Here is a 20,424-nt window from a genome sequence, read left to right as displayed (position 1 = left end):
GCTAATCACATCGCCTACATTCACATAATCCACTAAAGATAGAAGCAAAGCGTACGGCACACGGTCGAATGCCTTCTCTAGGTCAACTTGCAGCATGGCGACACTGAATTGCATCGCGTTACAACATTGAAGTATTGATAGTAGTATGTGTATATTTGCTATAATTGTCCTTCCCTTTATTCCGCACATTTGGTGCAGACCGACTGCATCTCCCATTACTCTCTCCAACCTGTCGACGTTTGTTAAACTAATCGGTCAATACGAAGTAACATTACGTAATTCGATTGGGTCTTGAGTTTTGCGTCTTTGGCATGTGCGCAAGTATACTAGTACGGGGACATCCGGAAGAGGTGGTTTTTATCTTTCCGTTTCTTGTCACTTCCTTGCAATATTGGAATGAGGTGTCACGTAAGAAGCTGTACAATGACCTCGTTACCTGCCGTGGTTGCTTTGTGACTGTGGTGTTGCGCTGCTAAGCACGAGGTCGCGGTATCGAATCCCGGACACAGAGGCAGCATTTGATGGGATCGACACGCGAAAACGCCTGTGTAATTAGAATTAGGTGCACGTTAAAAAACTCCAGGTGGTCCAAATTATTCCGGTCCCTCACTACAGCGTGCCTCATAATGAGATCGTGATTTTGGCACGTAAAGCCCCACAGTTTATTATTATTTACAGTAATGACCTCGCTGATGTGTTGACGATGATCGTATAGCGTGAATTATATTGCACAGGCCCAGGAAAAGATGCTTGTAAGCGCTCTAAAAGAATGGTCATGCGCCAGGAGTTAAACCCTTTTTCTCTTTTTTTTTTCTTTAAGCTGCACACAGGAATCTTACCGGTTAAAACATTGTCAGAAGATAAGTACACTTTACGGTGTAAAACCAAAGCCCCATGCGCTATAACTTACTCTGCGACGTAGACCCCGTGACTGCTTTGTGGCCCCGTTTGGTGATGCGCTTGGTTACATGACCCTTCCTCCTGGGACTCTTCGCTACAGAACCTTTGGCTCGGTGTCCTTTGGTGGAGGGGCCTTTGGTGGAGGGGCCTTTGGTGGAGGGTCCCTTGGTTAAGGGAGCTTTCTTTCCGGCACGCTTGGGCACGCGATCTTTGGCCTCGGAGCCTTTGGCTGCTGAATCCTTCGTTCTGAGCTCCGACTTTGGCTGCCGGCCTATGTTCGGCGAAGCCGTGGCATCCTCTGGCGCAGGTGTGTCAGTAGCAGTGGTCCTCGCAGGCGTCGGGGGAGGCAAGTTTTCTTCCGTCCGCAGTGGTTCGGCGTCCTCGTCTTCGTCGAGCCATTCCGCCGACGGGACCACCGTCGGTTCGGCGACGTCACTGACGTTGCTCTCGCTTGCGCCGCTGGTGGTGCCGGTTCTGGCGGTGGCGGTGCCGGTGTCGCCACATCGGTCACTCTCGTCGGTGTCGTCGTCAGCGCAGGATAACGACGGCGACGATGACGTCGGCCTTTCCGTCACGGGTACGAATGCGCGCCGTCTGCTCGCGCGCGGCCTCGCATCCAGGAGTTCCTCCGTCTCGCCGGCTAGAGTGGGTCCGTTTATGTCGAAGGCTTTCGCGTAACCTGAGAGAGATCGCCATGCGGTGCACCCGCTCTCGTAAGTCTCTCCCCTGACCCCCCCCCCCCCCCCCGGGCCTACTGTGAAGGATTTCACTGCAGCCTTACAAACGGGCACAGTAGTGGTGCTATCGCACTCAGTACGAGCCACCAACGCGCTCAGATTGGCCGTGTTGCTTCCAAATTGATCGGCGGGGGGGTTTCGCTGTTCCTGCATCGAGCATCACCCCTTCACGTCTGCTTTCGGTCTCTCTCCCAGGCTCGAGGACGAAATTTTTTTTTTTCGTCTCGCGAAAATAATTTGAACAGATCGGTGGCCACGTTTTGTTCGAGCTGGAAGAAAATGACGCCGTCACCTCAAAATTTTGTGCTTGTTTTATCGTCCCTCGATGCGTCGTCCCAGACGTTTCTGTATTTCCGCTCAATGCCTACATTTGCCCCTTTCTCTCTTTCTGCGCGCAATCGCAGTGTATGTTATACAAGCGTCGCTGCGAAATCGTTGCCTCTCATCTGCAGTATTTCGCCGGTTAAGGTGCGTATATGGCAATGATGGACGTATAGCTAAACGTGGCCATCGTCTGTCCTTGTCGTTTTTGTGAGACCAAGTTTTTACGCGCTAGACTGGAGGGGAGGGCGAATGCTGGCATGAAGGAACGACGTTCGAAACAAGAAAAGTCGAACCCTCGCCCTTTAGGCAGGTAAGAAAGCGCCGACCGGCGCCGTTGTCCAACCTGGGAGATCGCTTTGTCACGCGCTCACGCGTAGTAGCTGGTACCGAACGCGATAATACGTGCCTTGTTAAAGCACTCAAAACGGGAATGTAACCAGCTGGAATTGCAGTTTGAACTATTTCCTAAAGTGCTATTCGTTCTGGACACGATGTATTCTTGCGTCGTTCCGTATTCTTTTCTCAGTGATTTTCGTTAATGCAGCTTTCCATTACTAGCTGAAGTAGCTGAATCTGCTTACTACATTGATCGATGTACAAAAAAAATGCAGTCTGAGAGAAGAGAGGTTCGTAGCGAAATTACCTCTTCAAGTGTAATTCAGATTCGCCGCTTACTATTATGGCAGACAATGGTGAACTTACAGGCTCTGGTCTCGTTAGCACTTTCAATTATTTTTTGCATTAGTGCGGCAGATTCTATATCTACGTGAGTGACCATATCAGTGCCGGACACACTGTCTAATCTAATAACTCCTATACTGAATTCTACTGCGTTTATGCGAACTACTCCTCATGAAACAGCTTCATTAATTCATAAGGTGAAAAATCATGCTTCAGCTGGGCATGCTGGTATACTAGCAGTACCTTTGAATCATGTTATCTTCTTTATTATGTGACATCCTTGTGTTACATTGCAAATTGTATGTTAGAAAGCGGAATTTACCCAGATCAGCTGAAGATAGCACGTGTATGTCCAGTTTATAAAAACAATGACATATGAAATTATAAACCCATTTGTCTATTACCCATTTCGTCAAAAGATTTTGAAGAAGTCATTATTACTCGTCTAAAAATTTTTTTCGCAAGCACACTTTTATTACTTCCTCACAGTATGTATTCCTTAAAAACAAATTAACTGAGCAGGCACTGCTAATACTAAAACACGAAATTATTAACATCGAAATGAAAAAGCACGCTCTTGACCTTTTCTTCGATTTTCTAAAGGCCATTCGATTGCGTTCATCACAACACCCTGCTACGCAAGCTTAAACAGTCATAGCATACGTGGCATTGCATCTGCCTTGCTTAAGAGCTATTTAAGTAACAGATTGCAGTATGTTCAGGTTAATGGCGTGCCCTCAGAGAAATTAGCAGTTCAGCTTGGTGTCTCTCGAGGATATATATTAGGACCCTTATTGTTTTTAGTGTACGTAAATGATGTCGCTAACATACCGAATTACCTAATCTGGTCACGTACGCTGACGATACGAATACATATATTTCTTTTTCATCCCGCTCCTTGTCCCATATGGAGGCTATGGTAAATGCATATCCAAGAAAGCTAACCTAACCTAACCATACCTGGTTATTGCCAAAGAGGATAAGCCTTAATTTGTCGGAGGCAAACTGCGTTAATTTTTCATCTTATCGATACAGTAGAAGGTATCGCTCTCAAAGTTGTCTACGAGCAAAGTGAATTAAAGCGGGCTTCAAACCAGAAATTTCTTGGTGTTCGGTTCAAATGAGAAGCGTTCTTGGAATTTTCGCACCACAAAATTAGTGTCTGATCTAAGTAAAACAGTCGGTTGTCTTTATAAAATCTCGCATTCGTCGCCCCCGTGGTTGAAGATATCCCTGTATTACGCACTTCTGTACTCAAGGTTATCGTACTGCTTTCTTGTTTGGAGAACTACGATGTGCAGTAATTACCTTAAACTAATTTCAACACAGAAATGCGATTTACATCCTATGGAAGGGTTTTATGGCAGACCTTCAGGTTAACCTACGTCGCCTCTGTTTCAGAAACATGACATCCTAAAGCAAAACAAGTATATAATTCCTGTCTACTTAAATACATCCATCGTCGTCAATAGCAGTTTTCTTGTCCAGATAATTCCAGTAGCAGATATGCTTTCCGCACGCAACGTAATGTTGTTCCAACCATACATACCAATAACGGCAAGCAAACACTAAGATACCAAGTTCCCACAATAGTAAATCCTTTTTTTTTTTAAACTAAACATTACTTTCCAAAAAAGCGTTTTAAATCTATCATTAAGAAACGCCCATTGGAACAAACGGAATGGCATAATTATTTAGTCGATATACTCTATATTTACTTTACTACCTTTGAGATGATTTTCGTTTAGGCGTATGCTGCCAGCTTTTGTAATATTGTTCTGCGTTTTATGACGGCACAATAAACATGTGCTCGCTATCTACACACTCATCGATATTTTTTTTCTTCGTCATACATACTGTCTCGCACTCATCGGCACTCACTAACGATCGACCACGCGTACCCTCCAACACTCACTATAGCCTCTATACCAGCTTTCATTCACACTTACCGGTACTGCACTAATGCACATACTCTCAGCCACTCGCACATTATCAGCACTTACTCGCCGGCAATTACCTCAAGCACACTGCTGCTTCTGTCCCGAGTGTGCCCGAGATAATAACTTTGGATTCATGCCTCTGTCCTAAACAAATTAGTCAAAGTGAGGCGAGGTTGCGTGCGCTCATGCGAGGGAGAGTGCAGCTACGCCTGCCAAAGTGCATTCGCGAATGTGTCTCGTGTAACGCTTTTAGAAATGGCAGAGGCAAAACGAAAGTTATGCTATCTGTCGTCGTTTAGGGCATATATTTAACGGGGCACGGGCACGCTTACGCACTCTGAAAACCAAGGGAGTGCCGGTGATTTCTTCTGCAAGAAAGTGACTGCTTGTGCCTCACTTCAATCCATTTTCGAGAGCTCTTACACTCGTTGACTTAGCACGTGAACTGTCTTCAGAAAGAAGCGAGGTTTGCGCGCCATAACCAAGTTCGGAAACTTTCGAAAAATGCGGGATAAGAGCCGCAAGAGGAACTGCCACGATTCCCTTTGTTCACAGACGGTGTTGACGTACGTGATGTCGTCTATGTGATGCCTACTTAAAGGGTCAACCACGAGGAAAACATTGCAGCCAGGGCTTCAGCGCACCCTATAACGATATCCTGCACCCTAATATCGCTTCCCAGACGCCGTGCCAATTGTACGCCTGGAATAGAATGTAAGACTAACTTTTTTTAACTACGCTTCAGTCTTTCGCGAAGCTATACCGTGGAACAGAGGTCTCTCGTTCTTGTTTTATCGAGAAGCAGCACGCAAAGAAAAAGAAATGTGTCTGCTAGTACAAACACTGTAGCAGGGTGTGAAATGTAGAATCGGCCACAATAGTTTGCAAAACGCTGAATCTGCAGAAAGGCCGAGTTTCCGCCGAAGCCTGGTCACATAACCTCCAATACAAAGTTTCAATCTTTTTGTCGCTTTTGCGACGTGCACAGTGATCTGTAAGAATAGAAACACCATGACTTAACAGGGAAGAAATCCAAATTTTTCGCAACAACCATCACCCGCAAACTTTTCTGGCCGACTGCACGTATAAATAACCGCGAAACTGCTAACACCTTATCAATATATAAAGGTTTCGCGAGCACCAGTGAAAGTGTGTCCAACCTGCTGGTTTTATCTCACGTATCCCAGGTAGCCTGCATGTACTTACTGTAACTGCCCCGTTACAAAGCCTCAAAACACGAATGCTGTAATCTTATTCTGGATAGATTGCACAATGGTGAAGCTTCCAGAGTGGCTACGACACTAAATCGAAGTTCGTGGCTGCCGATCCGCAAGCTTGCTTAAGATTCAAAGAGAAAATCTTCAACTTACTTAATCCCAGAACCACCATTGTGATTCCAGCGACTGCCACCAGGAAGATGCCGAGGCTGACAGCACCGCCTATGCGAGGCTTACTTCCAGGGCCGCCCGGAGCACTTTGGGAGACCCTAAGAATTTGAAATTGTATTTCTTTTTTGCCAACAAATCAATAAACAGGTATCCGAGCGTTCAATCTTTCGTCTTATGGTGAAAGCGAAATTGCTCCATGCCACCCTGATTCTCGAAAAGAGCTGAACTGTCAAGCCAAACGCCGTGCGCTCTTCTCATCGCGCGCGCCGCGCTCACAGCCGGAGTCCACGTCAATCGCGCAAGTGCGCCTGCGTACATGGTAGTGCTGTGACGTCACGCACAGCGACACGTGACTCCCGAGAATTATTAAAGGCAGCATCACTTGTTTGCTTGATCTGTTCCTTGAATAGACGAATTCAAGTTCAGAGAAATAATGAAACATACAAACCGAATTTCTGCGAGTCTGTTTTAAAAAGTCCGTGCCGTGGCAAGAGGGACGTACTTCCGTTCCGTCTGCGTGCTCCCACGTCGTGCAGTCGCGCGCTCACAAAACGAAACTACCTGCCATTTTTTCAAGCGGATTCCAGCGTGCGATCATGTTCTTTGATCCCCCTTGCGTCTGCCTCGGTACTCGTGTAGCACTGCGTTATACTGCTAGCCAGGTGTTCTCGTGCACAGAGTGCAAAATGGAGCGAGGCGCGAAACGAGACAAAGCCAACGGCTCGCGCGCGAGACCGTCACCAGAAGTGCGCCGCGACGCAAAAACGTGAGAGAAAAAAAAAATGCTGGGGACCGTGACGTATGCGTAACACGATCCTCCGGCTCCCGTATGGGAGAACGCGGGGAAGGAATTTCCCTTGCGGAGGCTAGACGGAGCCAAACGAAGAGTGCGTTACGTTGGCGGTGAAGCTCGCTTCCTGAAACCATGGGTTCGCGCGGCACCGAGATATTTCTAGCTCGAGTATTAATGAACCAATTCCAAGAATTCTCGCGGTAGAACGCTTCTCAGAGGGCACGTAACAACTTTCAGCGTATAACAAAAATTTGCGTATCCACCAGGTTTCGAGTTGGTGCTAAAGGTTAACATGGTTGTATACTTACAAGGGATGCGACGCTGTAACATCGCAAAAATTTGTAAAATACCTTTTGAAAAAAAAATGATAGAGAGTGGCATGAACAACAATTTTTCAAAGAAACAATATACGAAGCTGTCTGTTTCGCTAGGCGATGCCACACGTAGCCCTTTAGGCCTATCGCAGTCATCATCATCGTCATCATCAGCCTAGTTACGCCCACTGCAGGGCAAAGGCCTCTCCCATACTTCTCCAACTACCCCGGTCATGTACTAATTGTGGCCATGTTGTCCCTGCAAACGTCTTAATGTCATCCGCCCACCTAACTTTCTGCCGCCCCCTGCTACGCATCCCTTCCCTTGGAATCCAGTCCGTAACCCTTAGTGACCATCGGTTATCTTCCCTCCTCATTACATGTCCGGCCCATGCCCATTTCTTTTTCTTGATTTCAACTAAGATGTCGTTTACCCGCGTTTGTTGCCTCACCCAATCTGCTCTTTTCTTATCCCTTAACGTCACACCCATCATTCTTCTTTCCATAGCTCGTTGCGTCGTCCTCAATTTCAGCAGAACCCTTTTCGTAAGCCTCCAGGTTTCTGCCCCATATGCGAGTACTGGTAACACACAGCTGTTATACACTTTCCTTTTGAGGGATAGTTGCAACCTGCTGTTCATGATTTGAGAATGCCTGCCAAACGCACCCCAGCCCATTCTTATTCTTCTGGTTATTTCAGTCTCATGATCCGGATCCGTGGTCACTACCTGCCCTAAGTAGATGTATTCCCTTACCACTTCCAGTGCTTCGCTACCTATCGTAAACTGTTGTTCTCTTCCGAGACTGTTAAACAATACTTTAGTTTTCTGCAGATTAATTTTCAGACCCACCCTTCTGCTTTGCCTCTCCAGGTCAGTGAGCATGCATTGCAATTGGTCTCCTGAGTTACTAAGCAAGGCAATATCATCAGCGAATCGCAAGTTGCTAAGGTATTCTCCATCAACCTTTATCCCCAATTCTTCCCACTCCAGGCCTCTGAATACCTCCTGTAAACATGCTGTGAATAGCATTGGAGATATCGTATCTCCCTGTCTGACGCCTTTCTTTATAGGGATTTTGTTGCTTTCTTTGTGGAGGACTACGGTGGCTGTGGAGCCGCTATAGATATCTTCCAGTATCTTTACATATGGCTCATCTACACCCTGATTCCGTAATGCCTCCATGACTGCTGAGGTTTCGACTGAATCAAACGCTTTCTCGTAATCAATGAAAGCTATATATAAGGGTTGGTTATATTCTGCACATTTCTCTATCACTTGATTGATAGTGTGAATATGGTCTATTGTTGAGTAGCCTTTACGGAATCCTGCCTGGTCCTTTGGTTGACAGAAGTCTAAGGTGTTCCTGATTCTATTTGCGATTACCTTAGTAAATACTTTGTAGGCAACGGACAGTAAGCTAATCGGTCTATAATTTTTCAAGTCTTTGGCGTCCCCTTTCTTATGGATTAGGATTATGTTAGCGTTCTTCCAACATTCCGGTACGCTCGAGGTTATGAGGCATTACGTATACAGGGTGGCCAGTTTCTCTAGAACAATCTGACCACCATCCTTCAACAAATCTGCTGTTACCTGATCCTCCCCAGCTGCCTTCCCCCTTTGCATAGCTCCTAAGGCTTTCTTTACTTCTTCTGGCGTTATCTGTGGGATTTCGAATTCCTCTACGCTATTCTCTCTTCCACTAGCTATCATCGTGGGTGCCACTGGTACTGTATAAATCTCTATAGAACTCCTCAGCCACTTGAACTATCTCATCCATATTAGTAACGATATTGCCGGCTTTGTCTCTTAACGCACACATCTGATTCTTGCCTATTCCTAGTTTCTTCTTCACTGTTTTTAGGCTTCCTCCGTTCCTGAGAGCCTGTTCAATTCTATCCATATTATAGTTCCTGATGTCCGCTGTCTTACGCTTGTTGATTAACTTAGAAAGTTCTGCCAGTTCTATTCTAGCTGTAGGGTTAGAGGCTTTCATACATTGGCGTTTCTTGATCAGATCTTTCGTCTCCTGCGATAGCCTACTGGTTTCCTGTCTAACGGCGTTACCACCGACTTCTATTGCGCACTCCTTAATGATGCCCATGAGATAGTCGTTCATTGCTTCAACACTAAGGTCCTCTTCCTGAGTTAAAGCCGAATACCTGTTCTGTAGCTTGATCCGGAATTCCTCTAGTTTCCCTCTTACCGCTAACTCATTGATTGGCTTCTTGTGTACCAGTTTCTTCCGTTCCCTCCTCAAGTCTAGGCTAATTCGAGTTCTTACCATCCTATGGTCACTGCAGCGTACCTTGCCGAGCACGTCTACATCTTGTATGATGCCAGGGTTCGCGCAGAGTATGAAGTCGATTTCATTTCTAGTCTCACCATTCGGGCTCCTCCACGTCCACTTTCGACTAACCCGCTTGCGGAAAAAGGTGTTCATTATCCGCATATTATTCTGTTCTGCAAACTCTACTAATAATTCTCCTCTGCTATTCCTAGAGCCTATGCCATATTCCCCCACTGACTTGTCTCCAGCCTGCTTCTTGCCTACCCTGGCATTGAAGTCGCCCATCAGTATAGTGTATTTTGTTTTGACTTTACCCATCGCCGATTCCACGTCTTCATAAAAGCTTTCGACTTCCTGGTCATCATGACTGCATGTAGGGGCATAGACTTGTACCACCTTCAATTTGTACCCCTTATTAAGTTTCACAACAAGACCTGCCACCCTCTCGTTAATGCTATAGAATTCCTGTATGTTACCAGCTATTTCCTTATTAATCAGGAATCCGACTCCTAGTTCTCGTCTCTCTGCTAAGCCCCGGTAACACAGTACATGCCCGCTTTTTAGCACTGTATATGCTTCTTTTGTCCTCCTAACCTCACTGAGCCCTATTATATCCCATTTACTACCCTCTAATTCCTCCAATAACACTGCTAGACTCGCCTCACTAGATAGCGTTCTAACGTTAAACGTTGCCAGGTTCAGATTCCAATGGCGGCCTGGCCTATCGCAGTATACAGAGACAAATGAAGCTAACACGTACTTTCCTCGGTGGACCAGTACTCCTCTCCGAAGCTATCCGTGAAGCTCTCTGAACCCGCTTCTGCAAGTGAACCGTGAACAAGCCAAGAAAGTTTTCAATTGTCGCGAAACACTCAACCACGAAAGAGCGATAGCGTGCGCAAAAGACATACACATTTTGGCAACTGTGATTGGCTGAAGTGGCGGGTGGCTGCCACCTTTCTTATTGGCTCAAGATGACATGACAAAATTTGACAATATAGCGGAATTTATTTGCACTGCCGATGATACCACTGCTCGAGAAAAGAAAAAAAAAGAGCATGCCCTCCGTTGCAGTCATAACTAGTGGAGCTTTCGTGGGTGTTGGAGATTTTGGGCTTCTTCACTCCTATAGATGTTGTGTTGCCTTCTTATCCGAACCTCGGGGTACTTTTTCGTCCCAGCAACTGACTTTAGCCATAAAGTTTAGGCCACACACAACAGCTTATCGCAGATTAATGTCTTGGCAGTTAGATCCTTTTCGTAGCTTAGCCCAACGTTGATACCGCAACTTTGCGTGTGTTTGTGGATGCGTTAATAAAAGCACATTTAGGACAGCTCTCGGCGTGACACGATGCTACTTGACCATGAGATTTATGAATCCTCACACCGACACACGTTGTGCCTCCTCTCTGCTCCAACCTGTAGTGTCCTTTGTTGCTTTTCTAGAGGGCACTAGTTTATGATGTTTTTATTGTGCTTTGAGACTGACGGACTAAATGCGAGCAATGGATTGAACGCTATCTTTCAATATCACGAAAAGAGATAGAGAGAAAGAAACGTTTATTATTCGAAACAGTGTCACGAGCGAGGCCCGGTATCACCCTAAGGTGGGAAGGCTCCTTAGTCCAGGAACCCTCTGGCTTCGACTGCCCTCTTGGCCCTGGCGGCGAGTTGTCGTTGGTCTTCCAGGTCCCCGAGGGTGAGCTTGGCCTCCCACGTTTCGAATGACACGAAAAGATTTTAAAAAATGTTTAATTTATAAGTATTCTTCCTTCCTTTCTTTTCCGTTCGTTTCTTCTTCTTTTCTTCTTCTCTTTCTTTCTTTATATATTTCTCTCTCTTTTCTTGTAGCTTTAGGTTTCGAGAAAGATCTCTTAATTGGAAACACCGGTACCGCTCGTTGTTTCATTTCCCTGAAAGTAGGGGACTCGTATATCCGTTTCAGGGGCGACGTAATAATATCGTTAATATGCTTCTACAGACCGCTTAAGGTCTGCTCCACAGAATTTAGCATAAGTCAAGTGTTGCGATCGGGTCCTGTATTTTGCGAAGCACCCGCCGTATGGCGTATAGTGAAATTCGGCGGCGTGCTGTTAAGATTGAGGGTGCGGACTGAAATGCCGGCCGCGGCAGTCGCATTTCGAGGGGGGGGGGGGGGGGGGGGCGAAATGCAAAAATAAAGAAGAAGGACGCCCGTGTGCCGTGCATTAAGCGCACGTTAAGAACTCCGGGTGGTCGAAATTATTCCGGAGTGCCTCACAACGGTGCGCCTCATAATCAAATCGTGGTTTCGGCACGTTAAAAAAACCCCAGAATTTCATTTATCTGCAATGCATGTGGAATTTTCTTAGCCACGCAGTGACTACACTACCAGTGATCATTTCCAATGTGTCAGAAAGGTGTGGCAATGCACAGGGTGCATTCAAAAGTTTCTCTCTCTCTCTCTGTGTGTGTGTGCGTGCGTGTGTGTGTGTGTGTGTGCGCGTGCGCGCGCGCGCGCGCGCGCGCGTTTGTTTGTTTGTTTGTTTGTTTGTTCGTTCGCTTGCTTTTACTGTGACAGCAACGATACGGAAATTCAGGGTGCGTGCACGCCGTCTTCGCCGTGGCCGTTGAGGCAGCTGCTACGAGCTTATGTGCAGCTTTACTCATCGTGCAGGTGGCTGTAGAATATTCTGTACACAACATATGGACGTTTCATATTAGCGTTCTTGTATACTATGCGCCCGTAGCGATATATACCACAGGCGCACTACACAAACCGCAAATACGTGGGAAGAAATGAAAGCCGAACACGCGTACATCTTTCTTTTCTTTTTCTCTCTCTCTCTAGAGTCCCCGCGCTCCAAGTCAGAAAGTAAAGGTCACTAATACCAGCACCTCTACACAATACGCACTGCCAGCAACGTCAACGATTATGACACGTGACGTCGGTAAATCTTTCAGTGGAAGACACGGAATACTGCCAACGGGAATGCACCGCGCAGCAACAACAAAAAAAAAAAAAAAAAAGAGAGAGAGAGAGAGAGAGAGAGAGAGAGAGAGAGAGAGAGAGAGAGAGGTAAACACGACGCGGTACCCTGAGCTATACGGGCAACTAACGTCGTTTGCAGACGCTAGTCAAGGCAGAAGAAGAAAGCATCTACATTGGCTTGAAGCTCGCCTCCCGACAGCATTGCGACGCATCGTTTCAACATCCCCTCTATTAACGAGCCGATTCGAAAAATTCTTGCGAGAAGACTTGCCAGACGGCGCCCCACAACTTCCAGTGTGTCCCCAAATTTCGCAATTGGACCTGGTGAGAGGCCCTTTAGGCTAACCAGATGCCGGCTATAGACCAGAAAATGCGGCATTAGAAACATATATTGCCTCCTGCCGAGTTCCAGGTACTGCCACTCGGCTACGTTCTCTTTCTCGGCCTAGCAACACCCGATAAGTGAGCAACCGATAGTTATCGTCGCTAACAGCAATGCAAGTGGAGCTGGGTTTGTCGGCACACGACGTCAGGGGAAGATTAGCACTGGATGTGGACGCCCATTAAACTTCAATCTTATCAGTGTAGTGGAAAGCTCTGATCAAGGAATGACTAAAGTTTAATGGCAACAGAAACAACGCACTTACCCGCTGTGCTCATCGTTGTTGTCATAGTGCTCATCTCTTCAGCCATAGTGATCCTGTTCTTGTATCCAACAGATGACACTTGCCCACTACGAGGATCGGTAACGAAGCAGAAGGCTTTCATAAAGCAAAAATACCGCACACTTGCGCGACTTTTGCAGATCACAGCGGAAATTCCAGCGAGGTTGTTTGCTTCGAGAAGTTGCATTAAGACTTTCATGTTACCTGTGTTTGAACTGCACTCTTTTAAAGGCCAACTGCAACGACATTTTCTACCGCGTAAAAAGCCCAGTTTCAAATAATTTAGACATGCAGAAGCCTCCGCGCAAAATCTTACGCTTGAAATACAGGTCAATGGGTCCCGAACAGCTCGCAATAACGGATGTTTTTCATACCGAAACTGAAAAAAAAACACATATCGCCGCATACATACGCGAGATATGTGAAAAGAAACACTACCAGAGAAGGATGAACCGAAAATGTACCGCAATGTGTATGAATGAGCGTCTACAACTTGCGCGGAACACGATGCAGATTGCATGCAGGCACAAGATCGCGGCGCGCTGATGACTGCCGGGAAGATGCCTCCATGGGACACACATAGATGCACACACCAAAGTTTCGAAGTGTTCGCCGCTCGCATCGTACCGCCTCGCAATGCGGAGCGGTGCGTTAAAACCTAGGAAGATAGCGCTAGAAGTAAGAAAATCCGAAGATGACCGTACACAGTTGGCTGAGCAAGGTAAATTTATGTCATCAAGCGCCCGCCTTGCAATCCGTCAAGTGCCCACAAACATGGAGGCGAGCGCTCATCGTCTCTTTAAGTCGTCTGCTAGCTAGAGAACTTCCAGAGAGCAGCCAGAACAAAACTGTCCTGGCTGGCCATAGAATAAAGAACCGGCTGGCTCTGGCAGCCCGCGGGTAGCCAAAAGTGGAAAATCGAAGCCCATGTACACTATAGTAGTAGTACGTGGAAGAGCGTGAAAGGTTGGACAACGACCTTACGCGTCTCGACAGCGCGCCGTTGTCGGAGGACGTTATTTCAGGCCCTTGGCCAGATGCTCAATCGAGTTTCAAGGCCATCCAGGCATTACTGAACTTTTTAAAAATTACGGGCCTGGATTGCAGACTTTGAGCATGCCAAATTGCTTGCCATATGTTCTACATCTTCCTTCTATCGTCATCGTCACCCATCATGCACCTCTTTCTTCCCTCTTCCTCCTCCCCCAATGCCGAGTAGCTGGCTAGAGGAATATACCTCAGGCCGACCTCTCAGCATTTCGTATCATTAAACTTCTCTCTCTCTCTCTCTCTCTACACTATTGGGGGCGAGGAGTTACGGAGTCGCCATCTGTCGGAAGCGCCTCCCTTTCGTAGTACGAGGGATCACGCGGCGCGCTCCCCATAGGTTTCGCTTACGGCGCTCAAGACATTTATGTCGGTACTTTCAAAGCGAAGGAAGTCTTTGACTGTCGATATAATAGAGAGTTTTAGAATAGGGGCCCCAAACGTTTTGGGGCCCCAAAGAAATAGCGTCGAAGCAACTGCGCATGCGCAAGACGCAAACTCCGTTTGGGTTTTGCGTTGGGAACGCTATTTCACCGATTTAGCGGGAGCCCAAATAGCGGCCCCAAAAGCTTTGCGCCGGCAAACATGGCGGCACCCATCGAAGCGACGGCTCTAACCTAGCACAAAACTGGGTTCGATTCGCGGTAACGCGAGAAGTTCGCAAGCTAGGAGAAGTGAGTGCGGTTATCGCTTTCTCTCAACTAGCGTGTGTTATGAAGATTGACTCATTAGACGCCGCTGATTTTGAATTCGATTGTGGATTTTATGGCTCGTAGGCCTAACGCGGCTAAGCTTGGCTGGTGAGGGCTAGTAAAGTTGGTTTGCTCAAAACTAAGCGCAACTAATTGTTTGCTGCTTACAGAGAATAACCTCTAAATTGTACTTAAACGCGAATACACGCAAGTAAAAATTATTATTCCTATCATAAAATGGTATATTTTATTTAATTATTGCTAATAGTTTTTTCCTTGACGCCGTAGTGGCGCTGTCAGCGCAAGACGCTATCCGCAAACGTCAAACCCTATTCTAAAACTCTTCACTCCTACGTGCCCCAACGCTAACACCCGCAAAGCTCTTTGGGGCCCCAAACTATTGGGGCCCCTATTCTAAAACTCCCTAATAATCTTGGGCAAACTTAAAGCACAGAATCGTTTACAGACGCTATCTCTTTACCGAATACGTAGAGCGAACGCAAATACGCGCGGTCGCCGCGAAGGAGTCTGCCGAACCGGCTTCTTGCGCGAAAGGTAGGCAAACGCTGAAAGTAAACGATGTGAAATATGTTCTTATAGTAGGTTGTCTGTATAAACAAATGGGGCATAACAGAATGAAGCCTGAATGCGGCGATCGCACGGGTTCGCAGCGACCGACTGCGCGTCTGCATGCATGTCCCCGCACAATGTTTTGCTTTCGCGGTGAGCGCGTTTTCGAATCGTGTGCGTTTGTGTGTGTGCGTGTGCGTACCGTGAGCTTTAGGCCACAGCATATGAGGATTTGACAGCACACTAGCAACCATTGTTGCGCGGACGCTATCAGAACTGTTCAAAAATAATTTCGTTATAGCGACTTCGACGCCTACGGCGACTGTGATGCGCCGTCGCGACGATTCAATCTTTTTTTGTCTTCTAAATTCTTGGACATTTCAACGTTATTTCTCAAGTTGCGTCGCACTGTATGTTTATCGATCTTCTCAGCGTGCGATTTCCCTCTGCCTTTTTTTTTTTTTTTGTAATCGAGTGCATTAATTCTTAACACAAACATGACCATATATGCCATGCCTTTCTTTAATGTGCGTCTTACCGCTCCCTTTCCGTTCCAGTGAACTTGCCAGTATCTTGTATCAACAACTTCATAGACAAAACAGTCCCGACATTAGCCGGGCAGCGGGCGCGGGCGAGCGTCTCAGTGCGCGTTTTCTGCTACTCACCGAACATCGCGCAGTCCCCGGCGCCGTAGTAGAAATGTTCCTCGAGTCTGTGCTTGCTGCATACCCGAGTTGTAGCCGATGGCTGTCTGCCCGGTTCTAAGTTTCGCCAGCCAAGCTTCACGCAGCTCCTTACCCAGTGGCTACGTGTGAATAAGGCTGACACCGGGCTCCGTTGCGTGCGTCCGGCACTGCGGCACCGAGCAGTAGCCTACCATGCTGCACGCCTCCAAAGGCAGCCACTACTTATTATAGTACTTTCAAATGTTGTCAAGCAGACACCCAAGGTGGTAAAGCCTCACTACTTAATCAAAACCGCGGCGCAGGTGGGACTTTTAAACTTTCGTTTTCAGCTCGCTTCGGCGCTTCCGAAGCAGCCGACGCGGCCGCTGTGTCCACATGATCCCTCATGCCACGTCATGCCGACGGTGGCACTAGCTTTTCCAGTGGTCGAGCTCACCGCCAATAACCAACTCTGGCGTCATAATTGCACCACAGATGGCACGTTGTGTCGTCCACTTCCGGTTCTCTAGGAGCGAGCGCGCGAAGCCTCTCCAAACCACGGCCGCTCAAAGTGCGTTTCCATTGAATGGCCGTGCCAAACTCTCCGCCAGCTGCTTGGCAGTCGACCCTAAGCGAGAGCTATCGAATCACTGTGCGTTGCGAGCATTCTGTCACAGCACCGAACGTGTCTTGTATTCCGGTAACCACAGGCGAGCTGGGCTTTTCGATGGAACGGTGGAGTCATGAACTCAAGCTGATGAAGGAACTTTGGCATAAACGTACGTGAGCTGCCTCATCGGTCTCCAAGGTCCAGCCACCCGTTGGCGCAGAGCTTAACCAGCTAATATTGCTCTAACCAAGTGTAAAACATTGTAAACATTTACAAAAACAACGTGCTAACGATTACACACACTCCTGCGAAAAATTTACACCAGCAGCAAAGAAGAATACATGCTACTGTTTGTGGTTGAGCTGTGCCACCAGGTGGCTAGGTCGCTTTACTCTGGAATAAACAGGCTGTTGCTGAATACTTTGGATGTGACGCATACACAAGTAAAAATTCGCAGTTCCGCCCGAAAGGTGAATCACCGATTGCGATAACAAATTAGTAGATAGGTGTACGAAGTAAGGATAGTAGTTTTATCGGCCGTATAAACTTGTACACATTAGCTTGCTAACTAAATTAACAATGATAGAATGTGTAAGCGTGACTCAGCGAGGGCGTAGAACAGACACACACAGACAGCGCTGTCTTTGCGTGTCTGCTTATTTCTACGTCCTCAGTGTTCAGTCGCGCTTACACATTCTATCATGGATTTAAACCAACTAGCCCGTCGACGCGCTTTAACTAAATTAACCAGCACGGTGTCACGCGCATACAGGCAAACATGACCGCATCTCGCTCGATGAGCGCGGAAACTCGCTGTGAAAATTCTGGACTGATGAATCGCGGCAGCAGCAAGCGAATTGGCCTTCATGCATGTCTCGCTTCAGTGCGAACGTCGAAAGTGCAGCGCATACGAAACTACCGGCACTACGCGCACTCTGCAAACATCGCAGATCGCCTTGAAGACGAAGCCCGCGCGGGCGCGCACTTTAGCCAGGTCGCAGATCGCTTTCAAGACACACGAGCGCCGGCAACGCGTTCCTACGGCGTCCGCGATTCGCGTGTCCGACGCCGTAGTAGACGCCGCGGTTGTCTCCACTCTGGACGCACTGGCGGGCGAGGAAGACATTGAGGCACCGTAGCAGCCGCCGGAGAACGCCCTTCCTCCCTCGCCTCCCTCCTCCCCTGCCTCGCGCGCCCCAGGAGAGGGCACACACCCGGGCCGCGTTCCTGGCTGGCGCACGTGAGACTGAACAACGTTCGCCGGCTCACCCTGACACGCTTTCACTCATACGGAACCTCACGGCGACGGCGACGCCAACGGCAGAAATTCGCCTGGAGTGTCCATATAATTGCTATCACAATAAATGCATAGTTAAAATGAGCTGTCAAAATACACTAGCCCAGCTATCACCACAACATACAGAGGGCAGTTCAAATAATTTAAGCAGCAGCGTTGACTCGCGTGCGAGGCAGAGGACCAGTCCAAAGAAAGGCCACACAGCCTGTCTTGCTGTAAACTGCAAGGATTGCGGTTGTCAAACTATTTTTTTTTTCATGTGGTTTCACAACTAAGCAATAAAAGTTATTAAATACTGGGATTTTACTTGCCAAAACCATGGTCTGATTATGAGGCACCCCCCCCCCCCCCCCCATAGTGGGTCCGGATTAATTCTCACCACACGGGATTCTTTAACCTGCACCCAATATACAGTACACGAGTGCTCTTTGGATTCCGGCCCCGGCCGTGATTGAATTCGGACCATGATCGGATCCGCGAGCTCGAGCTTAGCAGTGCAATGCCATAGCCACTAAATATCACAGTGGGTCGCAACCGAGTACCCTACAGTCAGCTGACCAGAGAAATCACAGAAACTGCAGAAATACATGAGTGCCGCTTCTGTATCACTTTCACAAAAAGAAATTGATTACATGCCTCCGTTATAATAACCAATTGCACATGGTGTTCCTTTTCGTTTTTCAGACTATTCTATTTTTGCGTACCTTTCATTTCTCTCACCATAGAATGCGTTCTTCAACATCGCACCATCTCTGGAAACATTGCCGAGGGCTTATTCTCCAGACAACTTACAAATCAAACAGACACCCTACCACGTAGCCCTGTACTGCTGATTCCAGACTACACCACCTAGCCTGCGAAATTCACCTGTCTTCAAACGCATGCGCTATAATTCCTCCATGTTCTTTGGTCATCCCTCATCAACTGACCAGAAAAGATGACATGATGTCTCTAGACATCGTACTAACACCTCATGCACATCACGAAAAAGAAGAAGCAAAACAAGGCTGGCTTCGAAACACGAAATAGACAGGAAGCCAACACCGCCACAGGTCACTCTACAGCCATGCCAGGAAGCAATGACTAAGATGGCAGCGTGATGACGACGACATGACAGCGCAGCAACAGAGTGAAAACAGCGGGAAGAGGATCAAGACACGACAATGAAGGAATGATCATAATGGCATAAAGGTGATTAAATGACGACAACGGAATGATGACAATGGCAAGAGAGCGATGGCGTGGAGGCATCGGAGCTCGTATCCGCGCTAATGTGCACCACTTGCCGCCACGGGCCATCTATACCTGGTGTTTGTTTGCACTATATCCGACACCGGCCAATCAGGCAGCCCAAATAAGCACTATATCTACAGCACTATACCCAGCCAACTTTTCTGGTCCAAGAAACTGTAATGGCTTCTTAAACTGTTCTAGAACTACTGTTTATTGCGATAGCAATTGTATGAACACTCAAGGCAAATTTGCTCTGGAACTTCAACAGAGTGCGCAATGAGCGCACAGGCAACAGCCAGATGCAGTGTTGATAACATCACCTGCCGCTGAGGAAACCAAACAGCTCGCTCCTCAGCCAGCATGACGTAATCGTGCCGTATGTGGATAAGCCCTGCAGGGATTTTCTATGTCTAGTAGGGTACCTCTAGTGTGCGAAGCCTTACCTTCAGTGCTCCCTCGCAACCTCTCTGCATAGAGCCAGCAACCTGCATGGACAGCCTCTTAGGATCCTTGATCTTACATGTGAAAAGCTCTGTACCAAGATGTCATTTGGGACTCGTGTACACAGGAGAACAAAATGAAAGGGAATTGTTATCCACCTGGCAATAGCATGAAGCCATGCTAAAATTCATGAAACTCATAAAATTTCCTGATTTGGCATGAGGACAACAGCTACAAAAAAATTTAATCATCATCATGTTCCACGTTTAAGCATTACAACCAGCCACAATTGCCACACAAAGGCTGTTGAATCGCAAGTTTCGAGTATCCTTGTGGCTCAGTGACTAGGACGTTCTGCTGTTGAGTGAAAGGTCGCGATTTCAATCATCGGTAATGCTAGGAGCATTTCAATCGGGGGGAAAATGAAAGAATGCTCGCGCACTTAGATTTACATGCCATTAAGGAACGCCAGGTGGTCAACTTAAGCCCAAGCCCTCCAATACAGCATAATATGATACAGTGCAAGTTTCAGGATGTTAAACGCTATAATTTTAAGTAACTGTGTTGAAAAGTTATCTCAGGGGAACAGCATTATGGCCAAGATTTTTTCTTATGCACCAAGTAGACACTGGCAATACAACTGCCCTCAAAAAGCAATTGCAAAACTGCAAACAAGATCAGGTCAATACGCAATCCAGTTAGTTGTTCAATGTTGGACTTGGAAATATAAGCTTGAACCAGCTGCACCTCATGAACACATGCCATTTGTCACATTTATATGGGAGAAGGGTGCAGGTATTCAAGCTGTAATGGCAAATAGAAAGAGACATTCACTCAAGATGTCTCTATTGCATCATCTAAATGTCA

General features: G+C 47.2%; 1 protein-coding gene across 1 annotated transcript in view; it reads right to left on the bottom strand.

Annotated features, from left to right (window-relative positions):
* The window catches only part of LOC142559255 (uncharacterized), a 38,541-nt gene extending 25,511 nt beyond the window's left edge, over positions 1-13,030 (bottom strand). Inside the window, exons 1-3 of the mRNA XM_075670880.1 lie at positions 12,985-13,030; positions 10,127-10,186; positions 911-1,579 (exon numbers count right to left, since the gene is read on the bottom strand). Coding sequence (XP_075526995.1) covers positions 911-1,579; positions 10,127-10,186; positions 12,985-13,030 — 775 coding nt within the window. The remainder of the gene's footprint in view (positions 1-910; positions 1,580-10,126; positions 10,187-12,984) is intronic.
* Positions 13,031-20,424: the final 7,394 nt, after the last annotated feature.

This window comes from Dermacentor variabilis, chromosome 10, assembly GCF_050947875.1.
Source record: "Dermacentor variabilis isolate Ectoservices chromosome 10, ASM5094787v1, whole genome shotgun sequence".
Classification (NCBI taxonomy): Eukaryota; Metazoa; Arthropoda; class Arachnida; order Ixodida; family Ixodidae; genus Dermacentor; species Dermacentor variabilis.
This window is presented reverse-complemented; position numbering and strand designations above follow the sequence as displayed.